The 23,010-nt window shown below is 46.9% G+C and overlaps 2 protein-coding genes across 5 annotated transcripts in view; both read right to left on the reverse strand.

Moving 5' to 3' along the window:
- HLF (HLF transcription factor, PAR bZIP family member) overlaps positions 1-3,738 on the reverse strand; it is a 37,568-nt gene extending 33,830 nt beyond the window's left edge. For both annotated transcript variants that reach the window (XM_075440807.1, XM_075440805.1), the window contains exons 1-2: positions 3,453-3,738; positions 1,811-2,146 (exon numbers count right to left, since the gene is read on the reverse strand). In XM_075440807.1, the coding sequence (XP_075296922.1) occupies positions 1,811-2,146; positions 3,453-3,558 (442 nt within the window). In that variant the 5' untranslated portion in view covers positions 3,559-3,738. The remainder of the gene's footprint in view (positions 1-1,810; positions 2,147-3,452) is intronic.
- Positions 3,739-15,320: 11,582 nt separating this feature from the next.
- STXBP4 (syntaxin binding protein 4) overlaps positions 15,321-23,010 on the reverse strand; it is an 84,693-nt gene continuing 77,003 nt past the window's right edge. Inside the window, exon 23 of one of the 3 annotated variants that reach the window (XM_075441045.1) lies at positions 15,321-15,551. The gene's annotated coding sequence lies outside the window, so the exon portion shown is untranslated. Of the gene's footprint in view, positions 15,552-16,379; positions 18,136-18,155; positions 18,513-23,010 lie in introns of those variants that run through there. The other 2 variants (XM_075441046.1, XM_075441047.1) reach the window with 2 other exon arrangements.

Genomic DNA, 23,010 nt, shown 5'->3' on the forward strand with positions numbered 1-23,010 from the left:
TCAGCAAGGGGGCGGGGGTAATAAAATATTTTTTTTAAGAAACAGAATGAGTTCCCTTAAAAAAAAAAACAAAAACAAACATTGAACCAAAAAGTTGTATTATTCTTAAGGCAAGATGGCACAGGGAAAAAGTAACTGCTAATGTAGATGTTTTATCCTACCCCAAGAGACATGACTTGTTTTTAAACAGTATAAAAGTGGAGAGAGTTTCTAGTGAGCAAAGTTTGTAACCCTGAGCTACAAACAGCTCAGGAAAAAAATAAAATAAAAAAAAAAAAAAAAACAGAAAAAAACCTAAAAAAAAAAATCAATTAGTTGAAAAGTCATGCGGACAGCTGATTACAAATAAATTCTGACAGGTGATCGTTAAAAGCCTGGCTCATAACCAGGCTCCTCTGAAAAAAGAATGAGGACAGATTATCTACTTTTAATTTTATGTGTGCGTATGTGACAGAAAATGGGGTAGCATATATGCACTATTTTTAAAAACTGGCTCAGAAAGTGGTTTTTTATATTCTACTCTTGCTAACTCCAAATACATTGTAACTTTGGAAGGCTGTTAAGTTATTATGCCTTGAAACTGAAATACAAAACAAAGTCAAATCCACATAAAGTTAAAGCAAGTAAATGAAATTCACAACCAAACACACACTTCTGAGTCGGGCCAAGAGTCTGTTGACAGGTTAGGGGTGTTTTGGGGGTGGTGTGTGTTTTATTTCCTTTTAATGAGAAAGGAATGTTGCAGACTTGTAAGACTTTTCTATTTCATCCTGCTCCACAACTTTTGTCCTTCTATTTATTTATTTTGCCTCCTTATCAGACAATTCTGACAATGATTTCGCACGCTGAGCATGGCAAACGATCAAGCAGAAGGGAGAGGAGTGGTTTCCTGCTCCCAAGAGCACACTTTGCTCTAGCAAAACTTGTGCAAGCAGAAGAGCACAATAAATAAGCTACCCTTGGTCTAGTCTTTTTTTAAAAAAAGAAAAAAGCAAAGCTCCGTATTTTCCAAATTTCAATGTTGACACTATTCCACTGACCATGATCTCAGCCCTGCTGGTGTCAAGCCAGAGCAGTTACTCTGGAGTCGTCCTAGTGTCTCTAAAAGGATGATTTCAAGTGCTAATAAACTAACAGAAGACTTCCACTGACATCAAACGGGTTTGAATCATGCATTACAATCAGGCCTCGGACTCCATGACGTTTTCTTTGCCTGCAGCTTAAGGTGACAATAGATGTAATTTATTAACTTCGATCAGAGTTACGCTCAGTTTATGATAATTTAAGCAAGGTTATAATAATGCAGTTCCAAAATTCAGTTCCTGTCCCATGTACTGTGAAAATTTTACTTTGCTCAACAGAGAATAAGATTATGGCCAAAATTTTAAATAGGAACTGTTGTCTTTAAGTTTTAACTTCAAAATAATTGCTCACGCCTGTGCTCTCGCACCAAATATTGGCCAAAGGAATATCCACTTTCATGGTCCTCGTCCCTGTTCATGTAACACCATGGCATCTCTGCACTGCTATTCTGTTTGTGGTCTTTTTACTTGCTAATAGCTAGGCTATCAACAAAGAAAAGAAGATAGACAAGTTTCCTTGGAATTCCCACAGCTTCCTTACATAATTTAAACAAAAAATCCCTGCTGAGCAACTTAGCAATAACTAGAGCTATTATTTTTATTTTTTGGAGTGTGAGCGACTAAAATCACATCAGCCCTCTCTAAGCTGCCTGTCAGCTGTACAGGGAGAAGTAGTGGTTTACACCGGGGACACCAAAATCCACAGGAAGTTCTTAGGTCTGATTTACCTGGTCTGACCGGGCTCTGCATGCAGTTCTGCGACACCATGCCTGGATGGACTGAAGTAGAAGCCCTGCTGCTGAGGTCCATGACAGAAGGTGATGATGAGGTAGCTTGCTGGAGACCTGACTGGTGTGGGCTATGCTCGTGCTGGTTTGGGCTGGGTGGAATGCCATTTTCTGAGAGGAATTCTTCCAGGTCCATGTATTCCAACTGGAAAGTGTCTCCATCGTATGGCAGTGTCTTGTCCCACAATGTCGGGCCCAAGAAAGCTGACTGAGGGACTGTCGTACTGGTGCTGTCATCATCTAACTTCTTCTCTTTGTCTTTTTCTTTACCAAATGCTTAAACAAAACACATAATAAAGATATAAGAGCTCAGTAATTAAAATATTAGCTACTACTACTTCAATTATTTCTGCTGCAGTCTCAGTTGTAAGAAACAAATACTCCCTTTGTAAAAATAACTCCTTTGATTCACTCTATTTGGTAGAGAATTGAAGGGTCAAGCCAATGAAGCACCTCTGCTTGATCCAACCACGTTTTTGAGATTTTCCTCTATTTTTAGCTAACAATTCCACTGCACACGTGGCTTTGAATGTCAGCTTCAATAAGTATTCAACAGACTTAAAAGGGAGTATTTAAGTTCCAGATGAAGATGCTGCTGTATTCTGTTGAAAAGGAACAGTCTTCACCTAAAATCTCTGTAATTCATTATCCTGTCATACTTCTAAATTAAGGTCCCAATCTTGCTAGTCCTTACACAAGGGAAGTAGTAGTCCTCATATTCAGTACTTCTTAACATTACCAACTCACAACAGTGAAGTCTGACAGAACATGTATTTTGATGTGCAGAAGAGCGCATGCAAAATTCAAAGGTAGAAGCAAAGCAAAGAAAAAGTTAAAATGACACTTTCGAGTCATTCCCACAACATCCAGTGATTTCAATACACATTTTTGATGGGAAACACCTGATTCTCCACAAGATTCACAAGAATTGGAACCGATAAAGCTTCCTGTCAACCACCATGCCTTCTTAACATGTTCAATGACACGCAACAACCCGGGCAAAATCCTGCGAGTCATTTTGCAATGAAACTCGGAAAGCTGAGGACACAAAAAGCCTTGGCTCTGCGAGACCTTTCACGGGGTCTTGGTTTTAATACGCGCTCAATTCGTCGGGAATACAAGGTGCACTTCTGTCCATGCTACCTCAGCTTTCCAGAAAAGCTGAAACTTTCTGCTGGCAAAAGGCGTTTCAGCGACACGGGGCCAGGTCTCCTGGGGTGGGGGGGGGGCTGTCAAACGGCGGAGCCCGGCCCGGCACCTCGCCCTCTCTCATTTATCTCTCCCCGCGGCGGCTCCGCAGCGGCGATGGAAAAACCGAGCCGCCGTCCGTTAGGTCAGGCCCAGCCTAACACCCTCACCGAAGCCATCCCGCGCTTAATCGCCTTGGGGCGAAGGGGTGGGAGGGAGGGGAGGGAAAAGGAAAGCGAGGCAGCGGCCCCTGAGGTGACAGCGGGATGGGGGCCGCCATTTCGGGGCGCCTGCCCTCACCGGGCCGGGCTGTGAGGGGACCCGCGGGGGAGGGGGGAAGCAGAGCCGGCCCCGGGGGGCCGTGGGAAGCGAGGGCTGCCCGGGGAAGCCTCACCGTCTTCGTGAGCGAGCGGCAGCTTGAGCGGGTTTTCCAGCAGGGACTTCAGCACCCCGTAGGTGGGAGGTAGGAAGCTGGGGTTCAGCGGGAGCGGCCGCGACATGGTGAGCTTTCCCCTCGGGGCAGCTGCGCGGCGGCGGTTCCTTCCCCTTCCTCTCGCGGCGGCGCGGCCACGAAGCACGGTGAAGCGGGCGAGGGGCGCCCGGAGGCCGCGGGAGCAGGGGAGCGGGAGAGGCCCCTCCGCCACACAGCTCCGCCGCCGTCCGCTCTGCGCCGCGCGCCCCGGCCGCGCGCCCATGTGCAGGCGCCGCCGGCGCTGACGTCAGGCGCGGCGCGGCACCGCCATTGGCGCGGGGGGCGCGGCGGACGGCTCCGCCCCGCCCCCCTCCCGGCACGCGCGGCTGCCGTTACCCGTGGAGGGGGGGGGGGGAAGCCGGGGCCGGCCCGTGCGCGGGTTCCGGCGGGAGCGCGGCCCGGAGCCGTCGCCCCGGTAACCGGGAGCAACGTTAACGAGTTTGAACGTTTGACCTCGCTCGGTGCACCCGGGCTGAGGGCAGTGCTGAGGGGAGCGGGACGGGCGCGCCGCGCCGCCGTGTGAGGGGTGCGGCGGGCGGGGAGGGACGGCGTTGGTACCCATCTCTGAGGGAAACCGGTTACCGGGCTTGCGGGCGTTTCGCTTCGCGGCCGCACAGCTCTCCCGTGCGTCCGGTTTCCGTGGGCGGGTGGCTCCTCTCGGCAGCCACCGAGACGGACCAGGGCGAGAGCTGTCACCGCGAGCGGGGCTCCCGCCGCCTCGCCCCAGCGCCGCGTCGGAGGGGATCTGCCTCGCCAGCGGGGTTGACCTGCTGCCCGCCGAGGCCTTGAGGAGCAGGCTGCTCAGGGGCTGCCGTCCCGCTGGGGCAGCTGACTTCCACCCGGCAGGTGCCTGTAGGCGTTGGCATCTCCCTGCTTCTCTTCTGTTTTCTGGATGGCATTTTGCAAAGCTTTACCACCCATACTTAGTTGTTACTCTTCAAAAGCCAGTTCTTTTACCGTTAACAAATACAAATAATTGTAAATGCTCACTGTAAGCAAATAAAGGTAAAATATGTGCATAAACTTCTAGCTGGAGTGGCCAGTATTCAGAAATAAAAGCTGCCTGAGGAGCAGAAGTCTGCCCTGAACAGCTATGCCCTCCCCTCGTGTATCTGCCAATCGTTCTGTGCACTGACCAGCGCCTGGCCAAACGAGCCGACTAAACCAAGCAACTAATCAAAGTCCAAAGTACATGCCAATCGATAAAACTGCCGTGGCACAACCAAAACCTGAAGACTGGCAGCTGTAACCGCGAGGCCCTTCGGAACCCGAGATGGCAGAACAGCAAGACATTCACGGCACAACCGAGCAGGGGCTCTGCGAGGCCCTTCGACTGCTGCCGGCACCGTGCGCTTCGCGACTGGAGGGCCTTCGAGCAGCAGTGTGACAGCAGCAGCCCAGTAGTTTAAGTCACCTAACCAGGAGAAAAACCACTAGATTATGAAACGATTGTACACATACCAACGTTGCCCCAGACGGCCAAATTGCTAGTTACTGCAAACCTTTAATTACAGAGGAACAGAGTGACATAAAGATTAAGGTGACAATTGGCAGTCCATATGCAGATGTGGTACAGAATGTTTTTCTATGCAGTATAAAGAAAAAAAAAGGATACATTTAGGAGATTCGGTAAGCAACGACAAAGAGTAAATGGAATAGAAGATGTAAAAGTAACGGGGATATTGGGAAACAGCGGTAACCACCACGATTAGTTAGGGGTGTAATGAAAGCTCAGCTTGAGCCGAACTACTTAACTGTGGTTCTTGACCATTACAGACAAAATATACTCGGCAGTAAGAAGCAGCATTTTCAGTGCAGCAGAATGACAGGATAACTGCACAGTTTCACTGTTTGACACAGAACAGGAAAAATTATGTGTAGATCTGTGCAAGCATGGAACAAAATGAAGCAACCAGACACTGAGGACTGCGTGCAGTTACAGACCCTGCACCCCCAACACACAGGAGCTGGGCATTTCCTGGGTGACAAAGCTGAAACAACTCTTCCTGATACACAGACCAGCCAGGAGAGCTGAGCAAAGTCCCCACGTAGTGCTCAAGCTGTGGTTTTCAGTCTCGCGGTACAACAGGAGCAGTAATTTAATTCCAGCCTTGCCACATAGGCAGGTTTCATACCAAGTAGCCTGAATTGCCAGGCTGTCAGCACACCGTGGTGTTGCCGAATGCGAGTGTTGTGTGTACCTTCCAGTTACCGATTTTTACCGGCTACGCTTTCCCAAAGGTGGTCCCCAGCTCCTCCGTGCTATTTTGACCGCGGGCTGACCCCACACGCTACACTCCAGGTAAGGCTATCACAACCATGTGGAGCCGATGATAGCACCAACTGGATTTCTACATTTTCCAACCGAAATACCAGTTGTTGGCATGCATTCTTAGCTTAGCATTCACCCAGAAAGCGGTTATTTTATGGCTTATGAAAGACTATGACAGCTATTTAGGGTATGTATAGAAAATATCTTGGTCCCCAATAAAAATAAATCTTAGCCAATGTTTATGTTTCTGCCCTTAGTGTTTTCATCACAGAAATGGGATCAGTTATATGGCCCAAAGATCCTGTTTTTTTCAAAGCAAGTACACGAGTTAATGTACCGTTTTCCAAGATCTTTTTTGTTAACGTCATTCTTTTCTTTAGCAAAGGCAATCTTAAACTCAAGAAGCCTTCACGCTTTGAAGGGGTCCTTCTACCCACCGGCCGGGCCTACCACGACGGGAAGCCCCCGCTGCCATACGGGTCCAGCGCAGGACCACACAGCCCAGCTGGGGACACCCCGGTCCCCACGGCCCTGGGCCGTCCTACCGGGCTCGGTTCTGCCTTGGGGGTTCGCGGCAGCGCTCCGAGCCGAACCGCTCCCCGCTCACAGTCCCGCACGGCGGGAAGCGGGGGAGGGAGGGGGGGCACCGCCGACCGCCTCGACCTCCGAGCACCCTCGCCCCCCCCAGCTCCCGCCACCGTCACGCGCGTGAGGGCCGTCACGTGAGCGCGCGGGCTGACCTACTTTGGGCCAATGGCGGGGCCCGGGCGGGCGCGCGCGCGCCTCCGCGCAGCACCCGGCTCAGCGACCCCGCCGGCAGCAGGGCAGCCCCGCCGCGTGCCCCCCCGCGGGAGCGCGCCGCCCCCTGCCGGCCGCGGGGACCCCCCCCGGGCCGCGCTCCCGTGTGGAGCGGGCCGCGGCCGGTTGGCGCGCGCGGGGGGGGGGGGTGATGTGTGTGTGTGAAGCCGCGCGGGGCACCGCGGGCGCGCGAGTGGGCCCCGCTCCCCCGGCCGGCGAGGGGTGTGGAGGGGGCCGTGCCGCCCGGGCTGCTGCGACCGCCGTCCGTGCTTTTAAACTGGATAAAGACTGATGGTTTACCCCCGCTGAAGTTACTCTAAACGGGTTTCACACAGGAGGTGCTGCTTGCTTTAAGTAAAAAAAATTAAATAATCAGCACAGTTGAGGAGAAAGAGGTTTGCTGCTTTGCTGCAGGTCTCGTCCTTCATTGGATGTGCAGAGCATGCAATGGTGATGGGGAATTCGGCTCTGAAATCTCCTCTGGAAACCAGATCCCAGTTTTCCCTCACCCCATGGAAAGCTGGAGCCCAAGTTCTCTTCAGGGACGCCTCTGACCAGTGCCTTCCGGGGGCCTGCGCGGGTTTTCCCCCCACACACAGACAAGCGTGGGCCGGGAGGGCTGTGCGCCAGTAGATGGGCAGAGAGCGGTAGCCCCGTGCTGGAGGAACCATGAGCCCTCGCAGCCAGCGCAGGGGCTGAGCCCTGGGCTCCGTACGGAGTTACGTGTGGGTTGGCCTGGAGAATCCAGCCCTGTTCTCTGACCGTCTCGTCCGGGCTCGGGGCTCAGCAGCAGCCAGCACCGGACGTGCAGTTTGAGGAACCGCTGGGACCTGAGCAGGCAGGCGTACGGCCGCAGCTGGGCTGCCAGTGGCACCTCGATTCCGCTGGTGGGTTGCTCTCTTTTAAGTATGGTCTGTCTGGAGAAAAGAATTCCAGAAGTAGGGGGTAACAAGCTGTGAGGTGGAGAGAGAGGACAAATAATGCAGGAGAATGGGCTTTTGGGCCAAGGCACAGGACAGGAAGAGGAAATGGTTTATGGTACCTTAAATGCCTTCCAGTGTATCGACAGAGCGATCCCCACCTCGGCCCTTTAGGAGCCAAAACAATAGGTGAAAGGATCGAGTGAGATGCAGAAAAAAACAGAATTTGAAGAGATTTGAGATTCAGCCTTCATTCGAGTTCTGATTTGTCCTAAACCAGTGCAGCGTTCCCAGAGTGGCCTCAGACAGCGGGACGTTAAATGCTGTGCTGTGCGATGCGTAACAGAGAGCCACATGAGTGCATTCAGATACCCACACCCTAACCGGAGCTCAAACACGGCGGCTTTTGAAGGCAAGGCTGAGAAGCGCCAAGGAGCACAGCCTGTCCCCTCTTCCTCCACCATTGCAGAGGTTCTGGAAGTAGCTCACCTTGGCTTCCCAAGTGAAAGTCGCTACAACAGCGCTGAATTACTTAAAAATTGATGTTTATTGTCCATGTGGTGTGCAGCTGAGTGAGCTGCTGTGGCTCCTCACAAGAGGAAAATGCTTGTTGAATGAACCATGATCTGCCCCCGCCTTGTTTGTTTGTTTTTTTTTTTTTTTCAAATTTTTTTTTTTTTTTTTAGGTTTAATTGAGTGTGGGAGAGACAGGTTTGGAACTGCTTTTGGGTGATGGCAGAGGAACTTCTCTTAAGTAATCTCGGGTGGTTCCAAAAGGCATTCCAGTTCTCAGAAAAATAGGTATTACTAGTCATTTTTTTATACGCTATGAGTTGAAAGATTAACAATTTTCTCTGCCAAAGTTTACAGTCAGCCTTTACCATGACAGTAGATCAAATACATGTACTTGCCTGGGCAGCTGACCTGGTTTGAACTCAGCAAGCGTCACTCTCAGCAATGACTGCATTTCTGGAACAAATACTCTGCTGTGCTTTTTAAAGCAACCTTCACCTTCTGAAGCATTAACAGCCCCTCAAACCCGTTGCAGGCACCGAGTGCCCTGGGTGCCTTGGCGAACTGTTTAGACCCAGTAGGTGTAGCCAGCCAGATGACAAAACTGGATTGAGACAAGCAATAAGGGAGTAGCTGGCCTGTTTTGCAGTCAGACCTTCCCCTGAATAAGGACAACTCCCAGCTGGTGCCAGCGGGAGAAGCAACTTGATCCTCCCGTTTATTCCTCTCTACTCCATTCCTCTTCCTTTCTCACTTTTGGCTTGCATGCTGCAGAAAGACAGTTAGAAATAGCTGTTCTTACATGCTCAGGCTGTTTGATTTTGGAAGTTGGCATTGGTTTTGCTGGAGATGGAAAAGCACCCACGAACGCGGAATAAAACAGCCCATCCCCAGGCAGAGCTGTAACAGAAGGGAGGAGTGGAAGGTGCAGGAGCTGAGCATCTCCTCCTTATTCAGAGTTTCTATTGAAATCAATGACCCAGATTTCTCTGACTTCAAATGGCTGTTTTCAGAGAGCTCGCAGGAGGCACGGGGCTGGGAAAGGTCAGGCAGAATTTAGCCTGAAGTATTCTGCCCGTGTAGGCTTATCAGGTGTGGATCCATCAAAGTCAATACTAAAAACCCGTGTTCTTCAATGAGATCTGCAAAAGGCGCTGAAGTGACTCGTACTCTGGGCTTCAGGCTTGCAAGGCTGCCCTAAGCTTGGGATTTCTTTCTGCCTTGTACTTCGGTGATCAGTTCTGTGACAACCACCTTGCTCCCAGGTTTCCCTCTTAAAAAAACATTTAAAAATTGCCCAAACTAGTTTTCAACCCCATGGGCTTAAATTATTAAGAACCCAGAAACATGGTAAACCTCTCTTATCCTTGGCAAGAAAGCCTGACCTTCTGCAGAAAACTGGGAAGATTCCTACAGACAAAAATCAGGCTTCTAAATGTAAAGGCATTAGAGTGATGCTGTGTCTCTTTATGAAAGAATTATTGTAACTGCATGCATTTTAAAAGAGCAGCAAGTAGTGCAAAAATGCACATTATTAATCGGTATGCAGTTTATCCTGTAGGTTTAGATTCATGAAGTCTTGTAGATGAGACTGGTTCAGTTCCCCCCCCCCCCCCCCCCCCCTTGTTTTAATGTACTCCCACTTTCAGCTATATAGAGCAGCAGAACAGATTCCCAATACTAACGCCAGCCTGCAGCACCCTGCGTTAGCCCAGCCAGGGGGATTCTGCTGAACTCTTACGGCCCGTTTTATTCTGTTTAAACCTCTCATCAGAAATTTCATTTGGAAACTGGTTGCTATCTCAGTATTAGAATATGCACATTGAATATGTTAAATATCAGCGTGCCAGGCTTCCCAGGTTTTTGCAAACCTGCTTATGCAAATATCGTAATGCAACATAGAGACAGTAACAAAGAACGCTGTCTTAAGAAGCAAATGTACCCTGGATTCCGTGCATGTATCTCCCTACTTTATTGATACAGAAAGTCTGATTAGATCTCTGAAGATTAGTTTAAAAGGGCTTGAAAAAATAAAGTTTTAGTAACTCGGATTTTTTTTTTTTAATGTCTATTCAAACATAGAAGCAGTTTTACTGATACAGAGCATCCCAAAGCTGGATTTGAGCCGTATGGCTCTGCTGGGTCTATCAACAGGAGAAGGAAGTGTTTCCCCATGATCGTGCGTTGGCTTTGTCTTACCGGTGTCCAGGGCCACCGCGAGCTGTGACGCAGGATGGAGCAGCTGCACACTGGGGATTGTGCTCGAGGGAAAGGAACAGATTCAGAGCATTCAGACCATGAGTCCTCCTACCTCTTCTTTCTGCTGGAGTCAGCAGCTCTGCACAAGTCCTGCTCCTCGTTTTATCTTCGGAAACAGTAGACTAATTGCTAACGTCTCCTACAAGGACAGATGCATACAGAAAAGATGTACGCTAAAAGAGATGCATAATATTTGCCATTTCAAACAGTGTTCAGCTTTGTGCTGTCAGCTTTGTAAAGTTGTTTTTATGCGTTGGAAGTTAATTGAAATGAATACAATGATAGCTGGCAGCTGTATCATAATAACACTGCGATATACATGTGGACACAAGGAAGCATAGAAACATTGCTATTATTTCTTGCTTTATTCTGCCTTTGACTTATTTTTTAATGTCATATTTTATTTTAAAGTTATCTGCCCTGATCTGCAGTGCATAGTTGGCTGTAGTTGGACTAAAGATATTCTTGTCTATAGGTTTTCCTGGCCAGGCATTTAGACTGTAAGCTATATTGAAAGCATCAGGCAGAAAGTTATACTGAAGACAACAGACATAGCTAGTTTAATATTAAACCAGCTTTGTATTATTTTTATTCCTGTTCATTTTTAAAGCCTTTAAAAATTTTTCTTTAATTAGTTGCCTTGCACAGTAAGTTGTTTTTGAAGGCTCACAACTACCATTTTCATAGGCAGTTTTTTCAGTTTTGGTGGGTTTTTTTTTCTCCCCTAAACCACCAAAGGGCATAAACATATTTACAGTTTTCTATAGCCATCTGACAGCATGTGTGCAAGGAAACAGAGATGTCCTCCTCCTCCTGTATTTTCCCTTAAATGGCTTTGACCTCGAGAATATATTACGTTGATTGGCATGAGAAAGGCGGCTGTGATCTTATTCTTGCTGTTTGTTACAGCAGTTTCAAACTTATCAAAGGAAGAAATAGAGACTTTTTAGATGGCTGCTTGCCAACATCACTAATCAGAATTTTAATGAGAGTTTTCTTTTTGAGGCCTAAATTAGGTCTAATTAACAATATATAATGCAAATGTAGAATGCCATGAAGGGGATGCAGTCTACTGCATATAGAATGCGTTTCAGTCTCTTTACAAATAGAAATATTGAACAAAACACACATTCTTATGCTGTTTTAATTATATGCAGCTTTTATTTTTTTTAACTGTTATGCTTGAATGAACAAATCGCCTTTAGAAAATGTGCTCCTAGACTTTGATAACAACTTCGACATCTCTGAAGGGGAATAATGCAGGTGCTTATGGCTGACCGCCCAGATGATCTCCATTCCCTTTGACACAGACTCCTGAAAACGCCAGCCCAACACCTGCTGCTGCCGTTGCGACCGCGGGACCTGGGCCCTTTGACTTCCCCCGAGTGCTCCGCTTGCCATCACCGCGTCTTCCGACGGACCACGCGTCCCTGGTACTTTGTGGGCTGGGTAACTCGCCTGCAGCTCCCATTTCCCAACCATCACAAAAGGCACAGTTGTATTTAGTCTACACACACTGTTTTTCTCCAAGCATTGAAGACAGAAAATGATTAGCAACTACAAAACGTCATCCTCAAAGCACAGCATTGTTTCTTCCCTCCAAGTGTATTTTGCGCAACGGGGGATAAACCAGAAGGACTTTTCTCTTTCCCCCCTGCAAGATTTTGTTGTTATTTATGGTACTGCAGTTCAGTTTTTTCCTTCTCTGGCTTATCTGTTACATATGGAGTATGTCAAAATAGGAGAGTTGCTCAGATGCAGCTAAACACCCCAAAGCACAGAATTGCAGCTTCTGCCTCAAACTATTTCATTCACCTACTGCCACCATTAACCAGGAGGTCTCTTGCAAAGCCTTCTTCCAAATTTCATGTTTAGTAAACAAACCTCATTTCTTTATGCCAGCTAAAACAATATCTCTTCTGATTCATTTAGCTCATGTAACTAAAGATGAATAGTAGTAGCAACAATAGGGGTAAAAAAATCCACCAAAGCAGACCAGAAAGAAAAGACACCCCCAATCCAATACTCCTCTTTGCACAGACTCCACGTTGTCATTTCTAGTAGCGCTGGGTTGAAGCATTCAGAATGCTTGAGCAGGACTTCTAAGTGTTGCTCTAGGCCAGGTTTATCTGCGAAGCTGTAACTAGAGCTCATGTTAATTGATAGCATCTGTAGTTAATGAGATACTTGATCAACTGACCATTAGCTTTGAACTAACATCAGACATATTCTAAATAATAGCCATTGCAAATGTGTATTTCTTAAAGCATGTAAATAAATATATTCAGAGCAATTTTAAGGGAAGAGCCAAACCACAGGGCAGAGGGAGCCAGAGTCATTTTGCATCTGTTACAACACTCAGGATAACGTTTTGGTTGACTTATAGTGGAAATATTTGTTTTTCAGCTGGAATTTTGGTAACTCGGAACAGATGTTCACAGCTATGTTGGAACACTATCTGCCCATGCTTGTCTCTTAAATCAAGTGCTGTTAACGCATTTAAACAAATCTAGGAAAAAATTAATATACTATGAAATTACTAATCTTACAAAAGGTACATAGTAATGAGATTCCAATTTGATGATCTTTGCATTTTATCAGAATCTCAAGGCACACAATAACACATGCAAATAACTACCAAAGCTGCCGAATTTCAGCTGTGTTATGGCTCTGGATGGAGGAGAAGAGGAGAAGCGCTTGTCTATCGATATTTTTTTCAAAGCCTTGTAGTGTTGAACCAACTCAGATTTTCAACTTTTTTTCCACCTTCACTGAGCTAGGGAATACTTAAACAAGGGGAGAGAAGGAAGTTCTTGTAATGAGAAAGTTATTTGTATCTCGTAAAAATCATTAGGAATTCCGTATATTATTTTAAAAGGTCCCATTTATACTACTTGCACCTCAGACCTCTGATTGCAGAGCAGCCACGAATACAGTCCTCTCTTCCCCACTGATTTACTCGAGTCCCTCAACATTTAGCCAGAAAAGGAGAGGGAGCGCGTCTCTACGCTCATTAAATTAGCTGGGCGAGCAGCTTGTTCTGAAATCCACAGACACCTTTGCATTCACTTTGGTGGCACTGAGCTCCTCAGCTCAGAAGCAAACGGCACTGCTGTCAGTCTGGAGAGGCTGCCTTTTATTCTTATTTTTCCTTTTTTCCTAGGGAGGCAAGTTACAGTCTCGTCTCCAAGTGCAAACATCCAAAGCTATTTGCTAATGCGAATTCCAGATTGCCAGTGAAGCTCTGCCTGATGTCTTTACCTTATGAAGTCTGTTGTTTCTTCTAGGAACTTTCAGATATTCTTCTGCAGTGTTTTTGCTTCCCAGGAAAGATCCAAGTAAGATGGCATGCAGCTATTTAATGGTTATCCCATTTGCAGCTCCCTTGCTGTCCAGGTGGCATCCGTATTCTTAATGGCTGAAAGCATTAGCAGCATCAGAGAGGAGCCAGTGGCTTGTTTCTGTGTGAAGCAAACATTTGGATTACAGTTACTGCATTAAGCTCCTGAAGGTGTACACAGAGATGTTTCCTCCCCAATTTGATGCACTTGTAGTCATGCTTGATGATACGCTGGGCCTGGGGAAGGCTGCCTGCTGGGCTGTCCTTCATGCCGTCAGCTGAGAAGAGCAGAGGCAGAGCATGTGGAGCACGGCTTCTCCTTGGGCCTCAGCTGTTTTCCACCAGTATCTCATCCTCAGAGATACACTATTAACATTCAAAGAAGTGGAACCTCAGTACAATTTTGTTGTGCAAATGCAGTACCAATGCAGATTTTACTAGACTATATTCTTTGCAAGTAAGTTAGTATTTATAGCAGTGACATGAGTCACCTCGCTAGATACCATGGATACAGCATTTCATCCGCTAACTCCATTAAGTACAATCAGCTTCTCACAATATTTTGCACTTGTACAACCAAATGGTTGTTTTGCGCCTTGGGACACTCCTTCCTTGCACTGAAAGGCCTCTACAGCCAAGAAGCTTCCACAGAGCAGAAACAAAACTGCAGCTGCTGTAGACTTTTAGACAAGCTTTGTAGAACATTCCTCTGATACTTTGCTCAGACATCCAGCACTATCACTGTATCTTTTTTGTTATCTAACTGACTTGTCAACTGCTATATTCTGTGAGTTCTTCCTTGGAAAAGCTGTCCCTTCTCCAAGCAGGGCCATATTGCCTTGTTATGTGAAGGTCCTTCAGCAGCAGGCATTAGACCCAGGCACCCCGGAGATACCAGAGTGCGGGGTTCTCACAGCTGTCTGCACCCTGTGCTCGTGGTCGTGGGTCTGAGAAATGTATTCGCTCTCGGTCTGTTTGCAATCCCTTATATTTGGGTTTTAAGCTACGAGGCATCTCAAGACTGAGGTCCCAGCTGGGTGGGAAGAGTCGTGCAATAGCACTGAAAGGTGCAGAACTAAATCTGCTGTTTATCATACATGTGGTCCAGGAGTTTTCGTCACTGGAAATGATCTTCCATGTGTTATCAGGTGGAAAAGTTCTGAACTGTTTTTTTTAATACTCTATTTGAAGAATAACATTTTCTTCTAACTGAAACCTTTACACCTGATCTGCAGCCTTCAGTTATCAAGACAGTTCAGTACAGGGGTTAAAGCACCAGGCTGGTGACCACTGCTCATCTCTCCAGCCTCTGCCATCACCTAATTTGTGACCGTGGACAAGCCACTCAGTTTCTGTCAGTGTTGCCTGTCTCGTTGTTTGTCCCTGTTTCTTGTAGGGGCAGGCAGGAGGACCTTAAGAGAGTAACATCTGTATCCCAGGTGGATATTTGCAGGAGTTAGCGATATGATTTCACGTATAAATAAGGTAATGAGGTCTATTATGACATTGGCAGATTGGAAGCGTCTTGTACACGGCAGCCGGTTACTTGTTTCCAGCAATAAGTCCGGTAGCAGTACACTCTCTTTCTCTGAACCTCGCAGTAATAGCCTCTTCTTGCTCTCTCAAGCCCTGTTAATGAGCTGCTCAGAGGTTGGGAGGCAGCATCTGCTTGGTAACAGAGTCGGTATTGATCTCGGTTATTGCAGATTTCTGCACTTTGCTAGCACAGACAAACAGCCTAAGGAGTGCTCATCGCAAGAAATCTGAACTGCCTAGATCCCAGTTAGGTGCTGAGGGTTTGATCCTGGTGGGTGCTGAATGCTTGTCGAGAGCCGCACCCTCCCCAGTGCATCGGGGGAGGTAAAGGCACCCTGCAGGTCCAGTCTGGCTTGGACAAGGAACCTGTGTGAGATCCCATCCTGCAAGGAAACACCTTGGTTACTCTGGGTTACTGGTAGGTGAGACTAGTTTACTTATGAGTTGCACTGGGGTCCTTCTGAAGTCAGTCAAAGGCTTTATTATCATAGAGTCACAGAGTGGTTTGGGTTGGAAGGGACTTTAAAGATTATCGAGTTCCAACCCCCTGCCACGGGCAGGGACCCCTTCCACCAGCCCAGGCTGCTCAAAGCCCCGTCCAACCTGGCCCTGCCAGGGAGGGGGCAGCCACAGCTTCTCTGGGCAGCCTGGGCCAGGGCCTCACCAGCCTCATAGGGAAGAATTCCTTCCTTATAGCTAGTCTAAATGTACCTTCTTTCAGTTTAAAGTCATCACCCCTTGTCTTGTAAAAAGTCCCTCTCCAGCTTTCTTGTAGCCTGCTTCAGGTACTGGCAGGCTGGTCTAAGATCTCCCCGCAGCCTTCTCTTCTCCAGGCTGAGCAGCCCCAGCTCTCCCAGCCTTTCCTCCCATGAGGGGGGTTCCAGCCCTCGGATCATTGCTGGGGCCTCCTCTGGCCTTGCTCCAACAGCTCCAGGTCTGTCCTGTGCTGAGGGCTCCAGAGCTGGACGCTAAGATTGTGCTGAAATTAGTAGCTCATGAGTAATCTCTATCAGAACGATTCACTCTGCCTAGGCTGTTGAAATCTCTCAGATGCTGTACCTCACTGCCACATAGACTGGTTTTTAAAATCTAAGAAATCTGTGGAAACATTGCATTTCTGGAATAAGGGTCAGAAGGGTCCATGCCACTGTTTTTTCTGAAAAGGCTTTATTGCAAATGTAAGATCTGCTGTCATCTGAAGGTGCTTGAAAATTTTAACAAAAAATAAAATATACATGAATTCAAGGGAGAGGATTTTATAGCTCTAACACACATTGCCGTTACAGACACAAAATATTCCGCTTTTGGTTCATTTAGAGAATACACATTTCAGCACGGAGACACCCTCATGGTAAGGCATCAGCACAGACAGAGTTAATGAGAGTTTGCAAATCAACTGAGAAAAAAATTCAGCTTTCCATTTGTGTAATAGATAACAGGAGCTGTGATTTCTTTTCAATATTTATAACAGTTCCCCTCGAAATTGAAAAAATCAGCCTGAGTTAGCTTTTTTCCCAGGTAGTAGGTGCTCCAGGGGAGTAACTGCTGTTCCTCAGTGGGGGGATGCTGTGTGTGGAGAACCGGGCACCCTGACCGCCTGTCCCTGGCCATCCCCACTCACCGAGCGAGGGGGTGGCTGAGGACGGCGGGAGCTGTTCCGAGCTGGTGCCTCCCCGAAGGCTCTTTCCTTGCATTCAGGCATGGGTTTTATTTTCTGCTCCAATACCTGCCACTTCTTGTTGCAAACAAAGGTGTCAGCCAGGTTTTCTGTAGCAGAATTTTGCTCTGCTAGAGCTCTGTGTGAAAGCAGTCCACGTTGCCCTGTCACTTGGTTTTTAGGTACTGTTTTACAGCTGTTCATGTGGCTGCCGTAAAGACCAGAAGAACAGCCTGGCACCAAGCAAATCCATCGCAATAGCGCAATGTTGAGTTGTGTTTTTCAAGAGAGGAAAAATTTCCCTGCTAGCTCTGGGACCTTACCAATGTAGACTAGGTTTAGTGACTTCTCCCTGTGCCTCAGTGCTCGGACGATAAGGATAATGTTTGCTTGCCTTGGGAACTACAGAGGAACTCTGGCGTTCCCATGAGTACCAGCCTTGCTCGGAGAGCAGGCGAGGCTTCCCCGGAACTGCGGTACCATTGCAAGTGGTGACTCCAGGGAGAAGTCTGCTAGCAGCCTTTTCATCTTCTCTGCACCCCGACGCATGAATAAACATAGGGAAAGAGGGAGCTAGATGAAAAGCAGCCTGGACGCCTGTTGCTGTAGAGCTGTGGACCTTCCCGGGCAGTAGCCGTAATTGGCTCCTTTCTTTCTGGGCTCCCCAGTATTCTAGCAGGGAGGCGGAGCAGCCCATCGCGCCGCTGTGCTGCAGCAGCTCCGACAGATTTTGGGTCACGTTAACAGCAAATCGGAGGGAACAGGCAGCCCTGGAGGGAGAGCTCTGCTCCCCCTCCTACCTCGACTCCAGACAGCAGCCCACTTGTCATCTGGGTTCAAGAGAGGCTTCAGCCTGTTTGAGTCCCAGTTATCTGTGATTTTAACATGTCCCCCGCCTCCCAAAACTGTGTGAACCGGCACAGGGCTATCACGGCTGAGGCGTTTATCCAGAATCTGCATGTACATGTGCGATAGTGTTAAAAATCTTGACGGGTTAACTTTCAAGAAAAGCTCTTCTTAGGCAGTAGTCACTACTAGCAATTACCATGCTTTTATCTGTAGCTGTCAATGCACTTTAAAAAGTGGCTGTTACAGAAGAAACAGATGTTCTAGGGATGTCTGAATAGATTTAATACAGAAATTGCATGCCTAAAAGGTGTTCTAGAAAATCCCATCATTATCACATGACTGGTTTTATTCAGTGCACTCATAAATTCAGAAGATCTTCTGGTCGTCCTTTGCTTCTTATTTGTTTTAAAGCTATAGTTTTGAAGTTTTCATTTTGCTCCCCTTCTGGGGCAGAGGAGAATCTGAAATGAGATTATCATAATTTACTTTTTGAGGCAAACTTTCAGGTAGGGATTTATTCGAAACTTCTTGAGGTTTAATTTGGTGTTGTGATCAGGGGACACAGAAGTCACGTTTGTGAAATCCAATTAGGCTGCAGCCCTGGCAGGGCCACACAACACAAGGCACGTCCGTCCGTCTGACTTCCTGTCCTTCCCTGCTCTCAAAGCCGTCAGTCTCCATGGCAGAGCCGTGCTTCTCGTCGCAGGTGTTCGGGATTACCGCAGGCTCAGTTTACCTGCTTGAGAGCCGTCAGAGCTGCAGTCTTTCCCTCGGCAACACGGTTGATGACAGGGAGAAGGTAGCTGAGAACTGCTTTGCTCTAGGGGAGCGATCAGAACTGGGTAGGGCAAGAGGAGAGCTCTAGGTGGGTGCTGTGTTGGCATCAGTACAGTGAACAACTACTAAATGCAGTTAGTACAAAAAGAGATAGGAGGCTGTGCTGTGGCCTTGGTTTTAACCAGGAATTACAGACACTTCTGGGCATGTCTCTACTCATTTAACTTTCCTGCCTGGACCTGGAGTTTCTCAGTACCTTTACAGAACAAAGGTTTTTTTTTTTTGGATTGAGGACTTTCCACTAGAGTCAGCTAAAAGTTGTAGGGCAAGGAATAGCGTGTGTGATAACAATCCCTTCTCAGGAACCAGCTCTCAGGCACTGTGCGTCCCAGGACGTGGTGATGCGCCCGACTGCGTGCCACTGTCTTCACTCCCAGCTGCAGAGTCCCTTGGCTTACCTTCCCAATTTGGCCATAGCAAAAAAAGAAACTAGATACTTCTCTGCACTTGGAGAGCAGCAATTTCTCTCAGCCAGATCAGAAACCCACTTGCTGATTGCCCTGCTGTGCTGCTCTCTCCTCTGGGCGCTTACCCTTGCTGGGAAGAGTCCTCTTGTAGCACCTACCTGTGCTGTAGCAAAACTTCATTCCCCATGGCTAATGAGTTTTCTTCTAAGAGGGAATCTATGTTTTTATGAATGTGGTGAAGTTACTAAGGCCTTTTCCTTCACTTTGCTGAAACCATAGTCACTTGTAAGCAGGTTAATTTGTGCATACAGAACAGTCAGGACAAGCAATGATAACAAACCGGGACTGAAACAAATTCTGGAGTTTGGTACCGAAGAACCTCTCAGCACAGCAGTAGAAGAGACTTTTCAGTGACCCTGACTTTCCTGTTAGTGTACATTTACTATTGATTTGATTTTTGTTTTTCATATCATTCACTGCAGGACTCTAAATGGCTACTGGAACACCAGAGCCCATATTACCATGCTACTTCAGCATCTAAAATCAGAATGGGTTGAGCACGTACCTAGAGAGTTTAGGCTGAAGTGAGTAGACTCCATTCCCAAAGATGAGAGCATGGAGAAATTAATAAGGTGAGATTAATTGCATTTACACATTTTCCTTTAATGATAAAGTAATTCCTTACGGTTGCATCTTTCAAATAGCCAAATCATAGCATCATAGAATGGCCTGGGTTGGAAGGGACCTTTAAAGGTTCTGTAGTCCAACCCCCCCCCCCCGCCATGAGCAGGGACATCTCCAACTGGACCAGGCTGCTCAGAGCCGCGTCCAACCGGACCTTGAATGTTTCCAGGGATGGGGCATCGACCACCTCTCTGGGCAACCTGTGTCAGTGTTTCACCACCCTCATCGTAAAAGGTTTCTTCCTTATAGCTAGGCTAAGTTTACCCTCTTTTAGTTTAAAGCCATTACCCCTTGTCCTATTGCAACAGGCCCTGCTAAAAAGCCTGTCCCTGTCTTTCTTATAAGCCCCTTTCAAGTACTGGCAGGCTGCTGTAAGGTCTCCCCGCAGCCTTCTCTTCTCCAGGCTGAGCAGCCCCAGCTCTCCCAGTCTTTCCTCCCAGCAGAGGGGTTCCAGCCCTCGGGTCATTGCTGGGGCCTCCTCCGGCGCCGCTCCAACAAGTCCATGTTATAAACAATAATAAAACAATACCAATACCAATACCAAATAACAAGGCAACCATACTTTAACACTGTTGGTGTCCTATTTCCCGTTCCTCTGTATGATTTACAACACTTCTGTATTTAATTTGAAGAAATAATATGATCTGAGAGTGACAGGCAGCGTTCTTAATGGACTCCTCTGCTCCTGCCATGACATCAATTATATACAGTTGTCTTTGACTTGGACCGTGTAACCCCCATGGTGACTAATTACAGTACCTAATGTTGGGGTCCCCAATGGCACAGACTGGAGATTAATAAATGCAGCTCAGTCTGCTGCTTGGGGACCGAAAGCTTCACTGTCCCTGGAGAGCTCAGTGCTCTGGAGTTGGAAAGGAACGGTGAGGCATTACCAGCCTTTGGAGTAAAAATGAAAACATTAGAAGGAACCTCGATGCTTTGCCTTTCCTAAGATCTTTTCACTTTCCCATATCAGTGCTATTATTGTTACATTTTTATTTTAGGCCACAAACATAATTTTATTTCTTTTTTCAGTTTAATCATATGTTTTAACGAGTTCTTTTCACATACAAGAGCAAGGATTGTTCTTGATGATGATAATAATTGGGCCATAGGGAAATATTGAGTGCTTAATAGCTAAAGAGCAGGGCACTTAGAAAGAGATGAAGACACTTCTGATTGGTGTGTGGCTTTTGGGGGTCAGGGTGAAATTGTGACTTACCCAAAGTCACAATTAGTTACCAGAAAAAGTTACCAGAGCAAAATCACTGATTGTTCTTGGTTTGCTTTTAGTCAAGAGGCCTAGCAATCAAAACAATATTCCCCATAATGACTGTCTTGAGACACTGGATTTTTTCTCGTCAAGACGAGTGATCATTTCAGCAAACTCCCTTGTTTGCAGCCCCCAGTGAACTATAAGGCACCGTATAGTTGCAGTTCAGTATCTCTATTCATCAGTGTCCTTCATAACTTGCAGGGAGAACAGAGCTTACGTATGCTTTGGAAAAGATGCTGGACTAAATTCTGAGTCTTGAGTGCCATTGTAACTACTAAGCAGGTCATCATCTTTTCTGTTATGCTGTGAATAGCTGAAACTAGACAACATATATGCTCTAATGCAAGAAAATATCCTTAGGCAGTAGTTAACCCTATGCATATTTAAGCTGAGCTAATCCTGGAAGTTATAAATAAAGATCCTTATCATATACATCAGATCAAACATGGCCTTACAGCTTCAGGGACACGCTAACCTCCCAAAACATAACTAGAAACAAGAGGGACAAAGTTGTTTGGTGGTTTGTTTTTTTTAAATTAAGAGCTTTAACTAGTTTGGATTTGACTCAGACACTGTACTATGGGGACAAAATCAGTATTGGTTATTAGATCTCAACTTCCCATCCTAGTATTTGGAAACATAAGATTCTATTTGTAAAAGATTTTGGCCCAACCATATGAGTTAATGATGACTGATACAAAACTCATTGCGTCTTTGTGGAAAGAGAATTCAATACTATTATCTTGTAGTAAAATAGCTTACTTTAAAAGTGTTTTACGAAAATATCAAACTATTAAATCCACAGCAACATCAGCCACTGTCTGGGGGAAAAAACATCTAGAATAGGCAATAAGTAACCAAGCCCATAAAACTGATGAACAGAACCTGGATGGTACAACCTGTGAGCTGGCTGGTATTTTTAGTACTACATGCAAACAATCCCCGGGGGAAGGCAAAGCTGGTTACAGAGGACAAAGGTTAGGCTTTATTGATTAGTATTTGATTTTTGGTACACTATCATTGCAAGCAGTAAGGGGAAAGATTTACTAAGGTATTTAGGTACCTAAACATGCCTAGCAGCATTTATAGCAGCATCTAAGTAGGTTAGGTGCCTAATTCCCATTAACTCCATCAACCTGTTTAAGCTGCTAAACATCTTTGCAAAGCTGGCCCCAGAGCCTGAGCTGACGGGCATCTCCGCTGGAAGTGGGGTGGCTGTGCGCACCTGCAGCAGCTGAAGCTCAAGCTGATGCTCCTTGGAGCAGCGCGAGTTGGACAACACACGAGGTCCAGAAGCCCAGCACTGAACAAAGCGTCCTGAGCTGACAAAGTTTTGCTACTGACTTAAGCGAGAACTATATAGAAGTCACTAAGAGCAGTATTTGAAAAAATGGTGCTGAATTTTGGTGCTTGGTTTGGAATACGCCTTGATGTTTCTGAGTAGCTCACAGTGAGCTGAGAGTTAAGAATTAAGAATCCCATCAGTTCCCAGAAAAGTTAAGATTTCACAGCCCAAGTCATAACAGCATCTCGTGAGCTTCAGGAAAGCCTTTTTCACTAGTCAGTCCTGCACAGCCTGGCCTGTTCCACCACCACAAACATCTTTCTTTTTTTCCTCGCCTCAACTCCATGCCAGTAGACACCCTCCTGCGTGTCAGGAACAGGCTTAAAGCAATCTACCAAACCCTTTGTTTCAGGTTCACAAAGCAGCCTGTCACGAGAAGCACTTAAACAGCTGGTGAACGTTACATGGGGTAGATCAACCTGTGTTAAACACTCTGCTTGACAGAACCTGTCTCTCAGTCTGCCGGCTTGTCAGGTTTGTCTTCCGAGCAAAACACACATGGTGAAACCCAGCTCTCCCTGGCAGTGGTTGCTCGAGGTAACTCGAGTGCCACTTCATCTGGGGAGCAGATGAGGCCACCCAACAAACAGTGTCCTTTAAAAACTGTGTTTTGGTAAATCTGAAAAATGTTGTGTTAGAGCAGGAAGAGTGGGATTTGTTCTCTTTCCCTCCATTGCCGGCCATTGAGGTTTTGCCCCTTCACACGCCTACAACAGTTCTAGGAAGTAAGCAAGAGCCGATTCAGTAACATGCATAGCTTGAGTAGATGAGGAAGTGATTTGTACTG

This window comes from Opisthocomus hoazin, chromosome 21 (assembly GCF_030867145.1).
Source record: "Opisthocomus hoazin isolate bOpiHoa1 chromosome 21, bOpiHoa1.hap1, whole genome shotgun sequence".
Taxonomy (NCBI): domain Eukaryota; kingdom Metazoa; phylum Chordata; class Aves; order Opisthocomiformes; family Opisthocomidae; genus Opisthocomus; species Opisthocomus hoazin.